Genomic DNA, 16,220 nt, shown 5'->3' with positions numbered 1-16,220 from the left:
TGAGCTTTGATGTCACAATATTTGTTGGGAGGAAAATGTTAGTGTATGAGAGAGAGAGATGGTAGAGAGAAAATCTAAGTTTGGTTGGCTTAATGGTGAATGCAGTAAATGATGTTGTTTATGTACATATATAGGGAGTTCAGATGCATATATGTATATAATATGTGTGTGTGTTGGGGAGAGATGTATCACAGATGGTAAAGAGAGATCTGAGTTTGTTAGGCTGAATGGTGAATGCAGTATATGCTGTGGTTATATACATGTAGAGGGAAGAGAGAGAAACATATACAGAGAGAGGGAGAGAGATTTGATATGCATTTTCGTTGAACCAAAGAGGAAAAGAAACTGGAAAAAATAGTGTAAAAACCGTGTCAAGATAGGTCATTTCATGGCCCAGTTTTTGTATTTATTTATTTAAGGGGAATTATTGTGCAATGTCCTAGAAAAAATAGCATTATACTTGGTCTTTAATAAGTTGAATAAGTTGGTGAAAATTTATTGGCTTCATTAGTTTCTTCTCAAATCGTAATTGTTGAATTGGACTTATTCTTCTCTTGAATTTATGGTAGTTTAGCTAGTAGCAGTACTTAATACTTTTCTCTTGAATTTATGATAGTAGTTTATTGGCGAGGGTGACCCTTACTATTCAAGGTTAATACTCCCGTGAAATATTGTCCAAGTTTGACTCGGCAGGAATTTTAAGAAATGTGAGTTAGAAAAAGTTAGTACAATGAGAATCTCGTATTTATATATTATTTTTATAATAGAATGTAGGGGTAATGAGTTAGTGGAAAGTGAAATTCATTTACCAAAAATAGAAAAAAGTAAAGTGGACAACTTTTCACGGGCAGACTAAAATGGCAAAACTAGACAACATTTCACGGATGGAGGGAGTTTTATCAAGTTTGACTCGGTGCGGATTTTAAGAAATGTGAAGAAAAGTAAGTTGAAAAAATTAGTAGAACGAGTGTAGTAGTAGGCAAATCATTCATACATGGGATGATGAGAGGGTGACATTTTTAAGGTGCCATGTTAGAATTCAAGTATGTTCAGTTTTAGTTATGTTACACTAGTAGAATGCTACAACTAGGACATTAACATTAAGACTTCAACGACCAAGATTTTTGTGATTTTTGAAATTACATGTTGATGAAAGAGTATTGTCGTTAGTACTTTGTAATTCATGAATTTCCAGCAAATATCATGTGAGTTCCCTCATAGTTCCTTTATAACATGAATCGTTGGTTGGCGAAAGAGACAGTATTTAAAATTATAGACCAAATAAAACGTATTTAAAATTATAGAAAACTGTTTGCTAATGCAGTTTAGTGCTTTGATTTAGTTTTTGCTTGTTTGGGTGAGTTTCTAATTTGTAGTTTCCGTTTTTATGCTTTTTAATACTAGTGTTAGAGATGTCTTTGTGTTTGATTGGGAGTGCCAACTATATACTATACCGAATAATTTGTGTTACGGGGAGTGATGAATTGCTAACTCACTCTCTAGTTGCTAACTACAACTAATTTAAGATCATAGGATTTTAGAAATCTAGCGGTCTAAAATTTGTCATGTGTAATTTTCGTTTTTATTAATTAAATCGAAAAAGATAAAAAAAAACTATCAAATCAGTGTTTTTGATGAAAATATCAACACAATGCTTTGAAGACGTCAACACATTGCTTTAAGAATGACATTCTACATGTATTATATTTATATGTTTTATGTACTATGCTGACATTTGTTGCTGTACGAAAAAACTGAAAATTTTCAAAATTCTTTTTAAAAATTTGACATCGGAACATATACAAGTGAGATCTCATTAGAATCCTTATGAAATTATCTTTAATTTGATATATGTTGTGCGAAAAAATAATTTAAATCGAGAAAGTTATATGCGTTTTAAAGTTATGTTATATTTTTCAAAAGTTAGTTACAACTAATTTGTTGTGAATTGACCTTAATATTCTTATTGACGTTTTTTTGTTGATCTTAATAACAATTCGGGGCTGATGATCTAGTCATTTGAATATCTAAGAGCTATTATTTAATTAGAGTTAGCAATTAAGTATTGAGTTAGCAATATAACACTCTTCCTCTGTATTATTATGTCTTTTCTATGTTATTTTCTCTCTTATTTTACTATTTCTCCACTTTAACTATTTATTATCATTTTTATAAAACGGGTGCAGAAAAGTCAACGGGACTCCTAATGACGGACGAATGATACTTGTATTTTTCTTATTTATAATATCAAAAGCAGTGACAACTGTAGCACGAACTCTCCTCCACACTACATGTTTACAATTAGAATAGGAGAGAATTTGATCATACAACAATTGAAAATACCGACCAAAACATGCAACAATATTTATTTCATACTTGATTAAAAATAGTATTTTTTTCGTACGTAAAATGTTGTCTAGTTTTGCCATTTTGGATTGTCCGTAAAATGTTGTCTACTTTACTTTTTCTTCATTTTTGATAAATAGATCTCACTTTTCACTAACTCATTACACTCACATTTTATTATAAAACTAATATATAAATGTGGGACATACATTCCACTAACTTTTTCCACTCACTTTTTTTCGCATTTCTTAAAACTCGTGTTGGGTCGAACTTGGACAATATTTAACGGACATGGGGTACCAAAATTCATAAAAAAATCTATACAAAGAGAAGCCACTTTATTCATTAACTTTATTTTTGCTAATTCAAATAATAGTAGTTGCTAGTAATCTACAAATATGCCTGTACAAAAATCGCTAGTAGTTATAGTGTTACGAATTGTTTTTTTTTTGTTTTTACTAATTGTTTGTACCTGTTACAAATCAGAAAGAATATACACTGTTTTTTGAACAAAGAACTTGGGCATCATCTCTTCTACAACAGACACCCAAAAATAAACATAAACTCAAAACCAAGTAAAAAGTTGCACCCAAGATGTATGTACACATTATATTTTTTAACAAATGTACACGTGAATTAGTGGCAAATGAGCATATAACTACTACAACTTAATCCTGTAAAGAACAATGAATTAAAGAATCTATTTTGCTTGAATTTTAGCTCTAGCATGACCTTGAGATATCTGGAACTGCTCAGTGATACCTAAATGTGCCATGAGAAGCCAAACATGGCTGAGCAGCTCTCCCCCCTTCCGCAGCTGGCGGACGTGGTGGTAGCCGCTGCAATTTGTGGCGGCGTGAGCCAGCATCTCCATCCACACTTTGCTTATAATCTCCCACCTCTTCCCCTCTGCTAAGAGGGCCTTAGCCAGTATGCAAGCATCAAACAGCACGGTTTTGCTCCGGTCACCCTTCACTTTAGCCGGTGGCACTTCTGTGTTCACCTCGAGCAGCTTCTTGCAAGCCTCAACTTTGCTGAATATTGCTGCATCTCTCTCTTCTAGGAAAACTCTGACTTCAGCACAAGTGTCACGGAATCTTCTCATCCCGTTCCCTTGTGGCAGCATGAAAGGGTAGACAACGAGGAGATACATCATGTACTCGGATATTTGCTTGCTGTGGTCTGCGGTTTGCTTTCTCTCATCCGTGTAGGCTCGATTGTCATCACCCCAATCTTTTGAGTAGCAAATGTCTGTAGCAATGTGCCACAGGAGGATTCTCTCATGAAACTCTCTCTCTCGCATCCAGTCAAGAGAGAGAGAGGTGTACTTTTCAAGAGTGAAACTCCCCTTTCTGCTCCATATGGCTGCAGGATCAGAAACAGCTGTGTAGCGCCTCAACTCCGCGAATATTAGCTTCATCAGATCAACGGAGACGTCTACGAAATACTTGTGCTGGTGCTTTTCGACGTAATGATCCAATATAGTAATCTTTCTGATGCTCGGAAGAAACCTGTAGCTTCTTGGGCACACTGCAGATTTGCCCCTAACACAAAGATCAAGCAGATTGTATTGAGCCATTTTCTTGGACCACCTCTTATTGATTGGCTTCTGAAACCATTTAATCACGCGACCAAGACGAGATAATTTGTCGCACCTGGTCAGCCACTGACGTGTCCAATCCGAGTCAATAAGAATCCACACGCCGTATGCTTCTAAGAACATAGCCACCACAAGCAACAAGTGAGTAATTGTCAAGTCGAGCATAGAGTATTTCCTGTTCTTGCAAATGAAAATAAACGCTAGGTAGGAGAATAGAGTAAAAGTTGAAGTGATAACCCGACACACATAGCCTCGTTGATTGTATACAACAGACGCTTTTGTGTACAGCTCATCATACAAGAAGCAAAGCTCAATCTCAACAACATGAAAAGCTTGCTCCCATGAGAACCTCCGGAAGTAGGACTCACTCCTGTCTCGATCTTGAAAACTCAAGATTGAGTCTGCAGAGAGGGGCTTAAATATTTTGTATAGGTCATAAACTTCGTGTAATCTGGGTTTGTCAGGGAACTCATGCTTTGCAAGAACAGGGATATCTATAACATGGTGGTCCACCTTAACATTGAATCCCTCAGCCTTCTTCATAGCAGCTTCTTCCATGAATTTCGGGTAGTTGGGGCCCGGATCAGACTCTGGAAGCATGGCGTTGCGGAAGTTTTCACCATTGGCAGCATAGAGGCTGGACAAGCGCTCTGCGTACTTGATTACACCGGCTACAAAGATGAGCACGCTCAAAGAAGGAAGCCAATAAGAACCTGGGAAAGCAAAGAGTAGTACATAAAAGGCAAGTCCAGTTTGAATCACCATCCCCACCACATGCCTCAGCCACAGCTCATTATCTTCGAGAGTATATGCTGTAATGGTGTCGGGGCCGCCCAAATGCAGCAGAAAGAACTGAGCCCAAAACCACCTCAGTTCAATCCCGGGATCATCATGGATTGTCTTTTTCTGGTTCTCATCAACTGTGCTCTTTGCAATGATGCTAAGTGCAACCAATGCCACCCAATCTGCTGATACGTAAGCACACCAAAGGATGATTCTCATCCAAAGTTTGCATACATACTTCCTGCGACTACCCACCATGGTCAGTAAAATCTGCAACGCGAGGCTGAGAATAATGAACGACCTGATTTCCCACTCATTCAAGAATGTGATCAACCTCAGTGGAATTAAGTCCATGGGCCTCCTCTCCACAAGAATCAAGGCACCAACAACTAGTCATTTTAGCCAAAGATAAGATAAACAATACGAGGTTCAATTCCAATTCAGCTCATAGTTTCACAACCCAAAGAGAAAATGAATGGAAAAGCAATGGAGCAGAGAATCACTCAATCAAACTGCAATACTTTGCAAAATCTAACAGAATCAATCCATCAAACTGCAACACTTTGCAGAATCTAACAGAATCACACCATCAAACTGCAATACCTTGCAAAATCTAACACTAGCAACAGTTTTGTGAAGTGCCGTCCATAAAAGTAAACTAGATTTAGGGAGCATTTACTTTTCATGATCAATAAGATAGACGACTGAGAATTCTTGCCCTTATTACTATGATTCCTCCAATCCCACCATTTCAATGAGATATAAATCAATCTATATTATACTTGAATGATAGGAGTTATATCAAGGGCCTCAGGACATTCCAAAACTCAATACATCTAAGTAAACAAGGGGATTAGCCATTTAGCCTATATTACTATTTTTATCTATCTAAGCTACCTATTGCTAACTCTCAACAACTTACATCATCACTTTTCAAATATTTCTCTTGTTTCATGTAAACAACATAAAAACAAAAACATGAATAGACACCAAAAAGAATGAAAAACAAATACAGCACAAACACTTGTCTAACAATTCACATGACATGAAAAGACCCCAAAAAGATCGAAGAACAAAACAGTGGAGAGGTACCTGATGAAGAGCAGAATCAAATCAAAAGCGAGTAAATAACTTGCTTAACCAATCATGATCTTTTAAAGGCGATTTTGTCTCATTTCCGGGAAACTATTCAGAAACCGCATTCACTATTTACATATCGTTGCGCAATTTGGTAAATTTCATCCTAAAATCGAAGAACAGAACCGGAAAAACCTTGGAATTTCCATGGTTGTGGGAAACTTACAATTACCTTAATCCCTATGCACGAAATTGTTTTCCCAAAAACTTACAATTGAGAACAATTTACGCGTAGAGGTGTTTCGTCAAACAATTAACGCGGCAACGGTGGTGAAATTTCGTTTCCCGGTGAGCCAAAAATGTAGTTTTAATTAAATGCTTGTTAATTCTCATAATTACTACACTACTAATTGTCTCAGTTATTTGATTTGCACTAAATTTTGAAGGATTAACATTTCACCCTGTATCAAAATTGATAAATTTTTAGTGAGATTTCATAAAATGCAATTTAAACCTATACAAATTAGTGCATTGCGCGCGAGCCATTCGCTATGTAGATTTTATTTGACGATATAGTTGTAATAAATTAGCGAATATAATTGATGATTTAGCGAATTTTTGATGGGAATAAATGCAAGTAATAAATGAAGATCACAACACTGAAAATTACGTGGTTCGATTTACTGAGGTAAATCTACGTCCACGGGAAGAATAGAGGGCAAATTTGTATTACTTGATCTAGCTTACAGATTACAATACTGATTTGCTATATGAGATTCAGGATCTAGAGAACTTAACCCTGGTCTATCTGATCTAAGTTCTATTTATACATTCGAACTAAGATCGTGGTTTGCAGCCCTGGTAGGGGGGTTGATAACTGCTTAATACCACTAAATAGATCGTGGGTGTAATGGAGGTCGTGGAGATCCTGCATGGGTCCACTATCTCCTTGTTCGGTCGAATACTGAGACCGAACTGCTGAACTTTGCCGATCAGCTTTTGCCGATCTGAGAGTTGAGCTCGATTGGTCGGCTTTTACCGAGCTATAGGCTGTGACCGAACTCTTTGGTTGTGCCGAACTGATACTCTTTCTTGGGTTTTGGGCTGATGGGCCGTCACTGCTATTGGGCTCGCAATTATTGTTTAGTTGTTTAGTTCGTATCCCATCACCACCCCCCCCCCGAAAAGCGAAGTGAATCACTTCGGCATTTTGGATAAGTGTAAGGGGGAGGCTGAGCTGAATACTGTCATCGCTGAGAGGACTGCATATGAAGATTTCATCTGCGGGCGCGGGGGAATGACTATATCTGAAGTTCAGAATCAAGTTGATGAACTGTGGGAGAAGCTTCATGTACTCCGGAAGAACAATGTGCTGGAGAGCTCGGCTTGCCAACAAGTTGTGAAATCATTGCGGCGCTTGGCTTCTCTGTACGACATCATTCTTTCCCGGCGTCCCTCAATCGAGAGATTCCTTAGCCGTTTCCCGCTAACAGATGCTCACACTCCAACTCAAACCTCTAATCCACTTACTCAAAATTCTACTCCAAATCAGCAACGGACTCAGGAGCAACCGGAAACGTCAAGACAAGAACGCCCTGAAGTTCGTAGAGGAGTTGTGAATATGAGTGAGCAAGATCAGCGAATGCTTCGTGAAGAGACTCTTCGCCGCCGAGGTGCTAGAACTTCCCGGACTCAGGGAAGAGGCGGTAGGTCGATCAGAGCATCTCGTCCACCTACTTATTCTTCAACTGCTCGGAACGCCCGAACTCAGCATCATGAGGATTTTTCGGATAGGTGGCTCAACTTTAGCAATCGTAGACAGTAGAATAGTCCTTTGTAATGGTGTAACGCATTCTCGTAGGGCAGCGGAATTGTATGCCCAACAAGACTTAGTAAATGAAATTTTTTCATTTCGCTTCTATCACTGCGTATTTACAGTTCAGCGATTTTTTATTTCATTTATTGTACTCGTCCTCGGTCTTATGAAGTAAACTCTTCTTTGACCGGACTTAGTTAGTGTCCTTATTTGGCGAGTTTTATCGCTTGGATTGGACTTTCCCTAGTTAACCGGAGTGGTTTTCGGCTTATTGCAGTTCGTTTCAGACGAATTGCTTGTTTCTTAAGCTGAATTGTGGAATCTTGTATCTTCCTTAGAAGCTTGGACTCACAATTGTCTTTAATACATGATCTAAAAAAAGGGGATCAGCCTTTAAGGAACAATATACCTCAGTAACATTTATAAGAGACAAAACGCACATAGAGAGACAAATAAAAAGGACGAAAAAGATTTTAATCTTTTAAAAAACGACAAGTATAAAGAACAATAAAAATATGAAAGCACATAACCCTAGGACCGAACTAGACACAAGACTGACCGGACATTGTCTCTTACAAATAGAACTTCTTGAGGTTGGAAATATGCCATGTTCGGGGTACTTGTTCTCCTGACATGTGAGTTAATTTATAAGACCCTTTTCCCAGGACTTCTGACACCCGATACGGACCTTCCCATGTGGGTTCAAGTTTGCCCAGCTTTTCTGCTCGGCTTACTTCATTGTTTCTTAATACGAGATCTCCCACTTGAAACTGCAGCTTTTTCACCCTTTGGTTATAATACCGGGTTACTTGCTCCTTGTACTTGGCTTCTTTTATGAAGGCCAATTCTCTTCTTTCTTCGGCAAGATCTAGTTCGGCTCTCAGTCCGTCGTCATTCAGTTCTGTTGAGAAATTAAGGGTTCGGGGGCTGGGTATGCCGATCTCAACCGGAATTACGGCTTCAGTGCCGTACACTAGACTGTACGGAGTTTCACCGTTGGAGGTTTTTGGTGTAGTTCGGTAAGACCATAGGACTTGAGGAAGATTTTCTACCCATTGTCCTTTGGCTTGTTCTAACCGAGTTTTTAATCCTTTCACCAAAGTACGGTTTGTTACTTCCGTTTGTCCGTTTGCTTGTGGGTGAGAGACTGAAGTGAACCGCTGTTGAATATTCAACTCTTGGCACCAATTCTTGAATGTTTTGTCAGTAAACTGAGTCCCATTATCTGAAATGAGGATATGGGGTATGCCAAATCGGCAAACTATGTTCTTCCAGACAAAATCTAATGCCTTTGAGCTTGTTATCGTAGCTAATGGTTCAGCCTCCACCCACTTTGTGAAGTAATCCACGGCAACGATCAAGAATTTCATTTGCCGGGGAGCTTGTGGTAGTGGTCCTACTATGTCTATGCCCCATTGCATAAAAGGCCAAGGGCTTTGCATAGCACATAGATCAGTCTGCGGCGTCCTTGGGATATTTGCATGGATTTGGCATTTCGTACATTTCTTAACTAGCTGTACTGCTTCTTGTACCAAAGTTGGCCAATAATATCCCCATCTCAGAACTTTTTTAGCTAATGCTCTAGCTCCGATGTGGCTACCGCAAGATCCTTCATGAACTTCTCTAAGGATGTAATCCGTCTCTTCTGGTCCTACACATCGCAATAACGGTTGAAGGTAGGACTTTCTATATAGGACTCCTTCATGAAGTTCATACCGACGTGCTCGGCATGTGATTTTCCTTGCTTCTCTCTTATCCTCGGGCAGTTGTCCTTGATCTAGATACTTTAATATTGGCGTCATCCAGTTTGGTGAACTGGTTACTGAGTGTACTTCAGCTTCATCAATGCTTCTGTGCGGTAATTCCTCCACCTTTGAGCTCGGATATGAGGCCAACTTACTTAAAGTATCTGCTCGGCTATTTCCCGCTCTGGGAATGCGGATTATCCGAAAATAAGAGAAATTTCGGCTAATACTTTGCGCTTTGTCCAAGTATTTTTTCATCCTTTCACCACGGGCTTCACTTGTACCCAGCATGTGATTCACTATGACTTGTGAATCACAATGAATTTTGAGAGATTTGACAAGTAGACGTTGCGCTAACTGAAGTCCGGCAAGAAGGGCTTCGTATTCGGCTTCGTTATTAGTGGTTGGGAATAAGAACCGAAGTGAATAAGTTACTTCGTGTCCGTCGGGAGCGATAAGTAGAATACCAGCTCCACTTCCTGTCTTATTCGAAGCTCCATCTACGAATCCAATCCAACAGTCCGGCGGCTCTACTTCGGGTTTCTGGGGCTGTGTTAGTTCATCATTGGTAGGATTTTTCTGTTCGGCAATAATAGGGATTGCCTGATCGAACTTTGCCTCTACAAGAAAATCTGCCAAGGCTTGTCCCTTGATGGCTTTCCGAGGTAGATATTCTATTGAATGTTCTCCCAACTCTATGGCCCACTTGGCAATTCTGCCTGATGCTTCTGGCTTAGTCAAAACTTGCCGAAGTGGAAGATCGGTTAAGACGCATACTTTGTGAGCATAGAAATATGGCCGCAGTCTCCTTGCTGCATTTACTAATGCCAGAGCAATTTTTTCCAGAGGTTGATACCTTGTTTCGGGACCTCTTAATGCTCGGCTTGTAAAGTAGATAGGACGCTGTTTTAGGCCTTCTTCTCGTACAAGCACCGCGCTAAGGGTTTGATCTGATGCTGCTAAATATAAGAATATCACTTCGGCATCTGTTGGAGCAGAGAGAGTAGGAAGTTCGGTTAAATAACTTTTGAGTTCGTCAAAAGCCTTTTTCTGTTCGGCTCCCCACTCAAACTTTGGTGCCTTCTTCAAAACATTGAAGAACGGCATTTGCTTTTCGGCTGCTTGGGAAAGGAATCTATTCAGTGCGGCTAGACATCCAGTTAACCTTTGCACATCATGTATGGACTTCGGCATTGCCATGTTCTGAACAACTTGAACCTTTAGGGGATTTGCCTTGAGTCCTTCCTTTGAAACCCAACAACCCAGAAATTTTCCCGAATCTACCAAAAAGGTACATTTTTGGGGATTGAGTTTGAGGTTGGCTTTTTTGAGCACGTCGAGAGTGGATTTGAGATTGTTTTCGTACTCCGAAGTGCTTCTGCTTTTAACAACTATGTCGTCAACATATACTTCAACCTCTTTTCCGATCAGGTGCCGAAATAGCTTATCTACCATCCTTTGATATGTGGCTCCGGCATTCTTTAAACCAAATGGCATCTTTTTATAAGCAAAAATACCGAAGTCAGTAATGAAAGCCGTTTTTGAAGCATCATTCTCATCCATTAAAACTTGGTGGTATCCTTTATACAAATCAAGAAAACAGAAAATTTCGAAGCCTATCAAAGCTTCTACTTTTTTATCTATGTTGGGAAGGGGGTAGCAATCTTTAGGACAGTGCTTATTTAGATCCGTAAAATCTATGCACATCCGCCATCCTCCTTCTTTTTTCTTGATCATCACAGGATTGGCCACCCAAGAAGGATATTTTACTTCAACTAATACATCCGCTTTCAGTAATTGGCGGACTTCGTCATGGATGACTTGATTTCTTTCTGCCGCAAAGAGTCTTTGCTTCTGTTTTATAGGCCGGACTGAAGGATCAATATTTAACCGATGTGTAATTACCTCGGGAGACACTCCAGTCATGTCCAACGGAGACCACGCAAAGACATCTTTGTACTCTTTGAGGAGCTGGATGGTCTTTTCCCGGAGTAGAGGTGTTCCCGCGAAACCGATCTTGACCGTTCTGGATGGATCATCTTCGTATAACTGAACTTTCATCGAGTTCGGCTCCGGTGTGACTTCGTTCATTTCGCCTGCCTCTGACTCCGGCTGCTGTGATTGCTATGCTTGATGGTGCCGATCTGATTGTTCGGCACTTTTAAGCGCAATCTGCAGACATTCTTTTGCTCTCTTTTGATCACCTCGGATGACTGCTATCCCTCCTTTAGTGGGGATCTTGATTGTGAGGTGATAAGTAGAGCAAATGGCCCGAACTGTGTTGAGCCAGTCTCTTCCCAGTATAATGTTATACGGGGATCGAGCTTTTACCACAAAAAACTTGATCACCGTACTGGAGCTAGTAGACGCTCTTCCTACCGTAATCGGAAGGCTGATAATACCTTCAGGGCGGGTGTCCTCCTGGGCGAAACTTTTCAGAGGAAGTGGGGCCGGACTGAGCCGAGCTGGATCCACTTCCAGTTTATCAAAACATTCTTTAAAAAGAATGCTAACCGACGCTCCTGTATCCACAAACACTCTGTGGATCAGTTTGTTTGCCACTCCAGCTTGAATGACAATAGCGTCTTGATGAGGAGAAATGGCCGGGACGGGATCTGCATCTGAAAATGTAATTACTTCCTCCTTCTTCAGCCTTTTATGTGTTGGCTCCTCTCGATTGAAGCCTCTGCGCTCTGATTTTAGAGACGATTTAGTCTTCCCGGCTGGGAGAGCGTCAATAGTCTGTATTACTCCATCATATTGCGGCTCGTCATCGTCTTCGGGATCCTGTTGCCTTTTAGGATCCTGAGGAGCGCAGTTCGCACTTCTCTGTTTCTTATTCTTTTTCGGCGGCTTGCTTTGGTATTTTTTTAACGTCCCTGCTTTCACAAGAACATCAATATCAGCTGCCAAATTTCGGCACTCCTCGGTATCATGACCGTGGTCTTGATGGAAGGAGCAATATTTATCCTGACTTCGGCGCGTGGCCGATTTCGTCATCGGCTTTGGTTTTTCGAACATATCATAATGCAGTTCGAAAATTTCCGCTCTCGACTTGTTCAATGGTACGAACTGAGCGGGTGGTTTCTCAGGATTGAGACGTGGTCCCAATCTGTCTTGTACCGGTGCCCTTTGAATTCTTTCAAAAGGAGTTCGGCGAGGATGTCCCTGATCGCTATGATCGGGCTTCCTCTTGTCTCCTCTGGAAGAGCTGTCTAAAGACCGTTTTCGACGGTCTGCCTCATCAGCACGAGAAAACTGGTCCGCAATGTCCCACATCTCTTGAGCTGTTTGCGGACTGCATTCAACGAGCTTTCTGTAGAGAGCTCCTGGCAGAATTCCATTTTGGAATGCCGAAATGACAAGTAGATCATTGAGATCATCTACTTGTAGGCATTCCTTGTGGAATCTTGTCATGAAGTCGCTAATCTTTTCATCGCGACCTTGACGTATAGAAAGCAGCTGAGCCGAAGTGGTTCGGGTTTCAGCTTTCTGGAAGAACCTCCTATGAAAAGCATCCATTAGATCTCTGTAAGATCTAATGCTGCCTTGAGGGAGGCTATCAAACCACCTTCTTGCGTTCCCGATGAGCAGCTCGGGAAACAGCTTACACATATGAACCTCATTGAGACCTTGGTTCGCCATATTATACTGATAGCGTCCCAGGAAATCATGAGGATCCACTAACCCGTCATAAGTCACTGACGGAGTTCGGTAATTCTGTGGCAACGGAGTTCTGGTGATATCATCCGAAAATGGAGTCTTCAGCGCTCCATACATAGCGAATCCGACATCTCTACGGTATGGTGGAGATGGAGTTCTCCTGTGATTTCGGTAACAAGGAGGAGAAGGAACATATCGGTGGTGAGGATTCTTTCTCCTGGAAGATACGACACTACTGCGGTAGTGACTTTCATGTCTGGAGGGGGAGGGAGAATCCGCCGTTTTCTTCTCCGGCTTCTGGCTCTTTTGCAGGAATGTTAAGAACTCATCCTGCTTCTCAGCCAAGAACAACTTGACAGCCTCATTCAAATCGAGCTGCTGGGGAGGCTCGGTGCGATGACTTTTTGAGTGGTTTGTTCTTTCACCGTGAGAACTGGAGGCAGATTTCTCCAGAGGCTGTTTTCCAGACCTACGGGCTGGACTAGCTTCCTCACGTTCATCACGGACGGAAGTATGGGTATTATGTGATCTGGTACGCATTTTTTGGTGGAAGAGGATCAAAAACTCGCTTTTATCACAGTTTTGGTTTTCTGTTTTCCCACAGACGGCGCCAGTGATGATTTAGCGAATTTTTGATGGGAATAAATGCAAGTAATAAATGAAGATCACAACACTGAAAATTACGTGGTTCGATTTACTGAGGTAAATCTACGTCCACGGGAAGAATAGAGGGCAAATTTGTATTGCTTGATCTAGCTTACAGATTACAATACTGATTTGCTATATGAGATTCAGGATCTAGAGAACTTAACCCTGGTCTATCTGATCTAAGTTCTATTTATACATTCGAACTAAGATCGTGGTTTGCAGCCCTGGTAGGGGGGTTGATAACTGCTTAATACCACTAAATAGATCGTGGGTGTAATGGAGGTCGTGGAGATCCTGCATGGGTCCACTATCTCCTTGTTCGGTCGAATACTGAGACCGAACTGCTGAACTTTGCCGATCAGCTTTTGCCGATCTGAGAGTTGAGCTCGATTGGTCGGCTTTTACCGAGCTATAGGCTGTGACCGAACTCTTTGGTTGTGCCGAACTGATACTCTTTCTTGGGTTTTGGGCTGATGGGTCGTCACTGCTATTGGGCTCACAATTATTGTTTAGTTGTTTAGTTCGTATCCCATCAATAATCTACTTATTATTCATAGCCAAAAAATTATATGTGATTGACTGATTATTATAATGATAATAGAGTTGTAATAAACTAGCGAGTATAATTTATTATTTATTGCCTAAAAATATGTGATTGACTGATTGTTATAATGATACTAATATAGTTTTAAATTTTAATAAACTAGCAAATATAATTTATTATTTACTACAAAAAAATATTTTTGATTGAAACGATAGTAAATAAAAGGAAAATCAAGTAAATAGAATTCACATAAAAGTTTGACTCAAATTCGATGGCAGATCTAGGTGAAACCAAGGTCTGAGTTGATCGATTCCTGAAAACAAACAAATTCCATTAAATTTGAGTTTTTAATTCATACTTATTATTCGTCTATCATTCATTGCCGATAATAGTCATCGCACTGTCTTTGTCTTTTGACGCTACCCGTTGACCCTTTTCATCCCATTAGTTATGTTTTCAGGACCGGTAGCCTTAGACTTCCACCTTTGATTGAAAGTGTAGACAATAGTGTCAAAGTCTAGTTTTTATTTATGTAATGATTCATAAATATTAGATATTATTATATTAATTATTAGTAGACAATGTTTTGGAGACATAATGTCCAAGACATAATGAGGTTAAAGTAGTAATTTTGTATTATATTGTGTTTATTATTAAATTAATGCTTTACATGTATACTATTTTACCCTCAATGGTATAAAAACGTATGTATGACTTCAATTAAGGAAGGTGGGTGTCTTAATAAGATTTGTGCCTGACAATTAATTAAATTTCAAAGATTTTTAATTCATTTTTTATTAAGTATTCTCTCCTCTTCTCTAATTATAAGTCTATCAATAAATTCTCTCCTTTTTCTCACATTATAATTCTCCATCAATAAATTCTCATTTTCTTTTTCTCCAAGTATAGTTTTACATCAACAACTTATCTCTTTTCCAATTTGCTCATTTCTAATTTTCTATAACAATAAAAAATATTATTTATACCATTTTATCACATGTAGATTAAAATACACATTTGATTAATTCCCTTTGCTTTTGTCAATTCACAAAATTTAATACTACTAACTTTTTATTCATTAGAACAAAATTATTTATTTATGAGAATAGTAACTTTATTTCCAAAATAGTAACTCATATTTGCAATAACAGTAATTTTTATTCCCAAAACATTAACTTTTATTTACAAGGATAATAAATGTTATTCATAAGAATAATAAATTTTATTTATTGGAACAATAATTTCATTTAACTAGAGAGAAATGACTTTCCAAAATTAGAAAGTGCATATTGTTGCGGGACGGACTAAAAAGAAAATAGTGTATATTCTTGTGGGACGGAGGTAGTATTTGTTACAATAATGTTTTTATTGATTATATTAATAATATTTTATTAATTAAAATGATTATATTTTTAACAATTATAATCTCTTGTCAAATAGCAAACATAAATAACTTTTTTATGCAATAAATAACTTTTTATTTGCAACAAACTATATTAGTAAATTGATATATTAAACACTATTTTTTCATAGTAAATGTAAATTTTATTCCCAATAACAATACTCTTTATTCTATGATGAAGTGTAGTAAATAACAAGCTCTCTATCTATCCAATAGACCAAATGATTTGAGTCATCACATGTTAAATAGAAACCTATTATTGATCCTTTTAAAATAATAAATTTTATTCAAAAATAATAACTTTTCTTGAAAATATCTACACAATGACATTAAAATATCAACACAGTATATTGAAATGTCAACAAAATTATTTGTTGTCGTTTTAATGTCACTGTATTGACATTTTTAATTCACTGCATTGATAAGTTATCAGAGTTTGCAACTTAAGAAAACCTCTCATGTAACAAAAGCTATAGAAAATAACACAAAAAATAAGATAACGCAAAAATTCTTCATCATAATAACTATATTATTTTATTATAAAATTCAAATTTGAAGAAGAAAAATGTTTTAATTTGTATTTTTTATATATATTA

At 38.6% G+C, this 16,220-nt stretch overlaps 1 protein-coding gene across 2 annotated transcripts; it reads right to left on the bottom strand.

The window, feature by feature from the left end:
• Positions 1–2,900: 2,900 nt before the first annotated feature.
• Positions 2,901–6,179, bottom strand: LOC121792896. 2 transcript variants are annotated; one of them, XM_042191028.1, is made up of 2 exons: positions 4,002–6,179; positions 2,901–3,890 (listed from the first exon to the last, which is right to left on the bottom strand). In XM_042191028.1, exons 1-2 carry the CDS (start codon positions 5,081–5,083, stop codon positions 3,047–3,049), a joined length of 1,926 nt encoding a protein of 641 aa, XP_042046962.1. In that variant the 5' UTR covers positions 5,084–6,179; the 3' UTR covers positions 2,901–3,046. The 2 variants fall into 2 exon arrangements, with proteins under 2 accessions (XP_042046962.1, XP_042046961.1); XM_042191027.1 differs by having other exon boundaries at positions 2,901–5,118; positions 5,822–6,179.
• Between the last annotated feature and the right edge of the window lie 10,041 nt (positions 6,180–16,220).

This window comes from Salvia splendens, chromosome 2 (genome assembly GCF_004379255.2).
Source record: "Salvia splendens isolate huo1 chromosome 2, SspV2, whole genome shotgun sequence".
NCBI classification, from domain to species: domain Eukaryota; kingdom Viridiplantae; phylum Streptophyta; class Magnoliopsida; order Lamiales; family Lamiaceae; genus Salvia; species Salvia splendens.
Note: the sequence above shows the minus strand (reverse complement) of the source record. Positions and strands in the feature narration are given on the sequence as shown.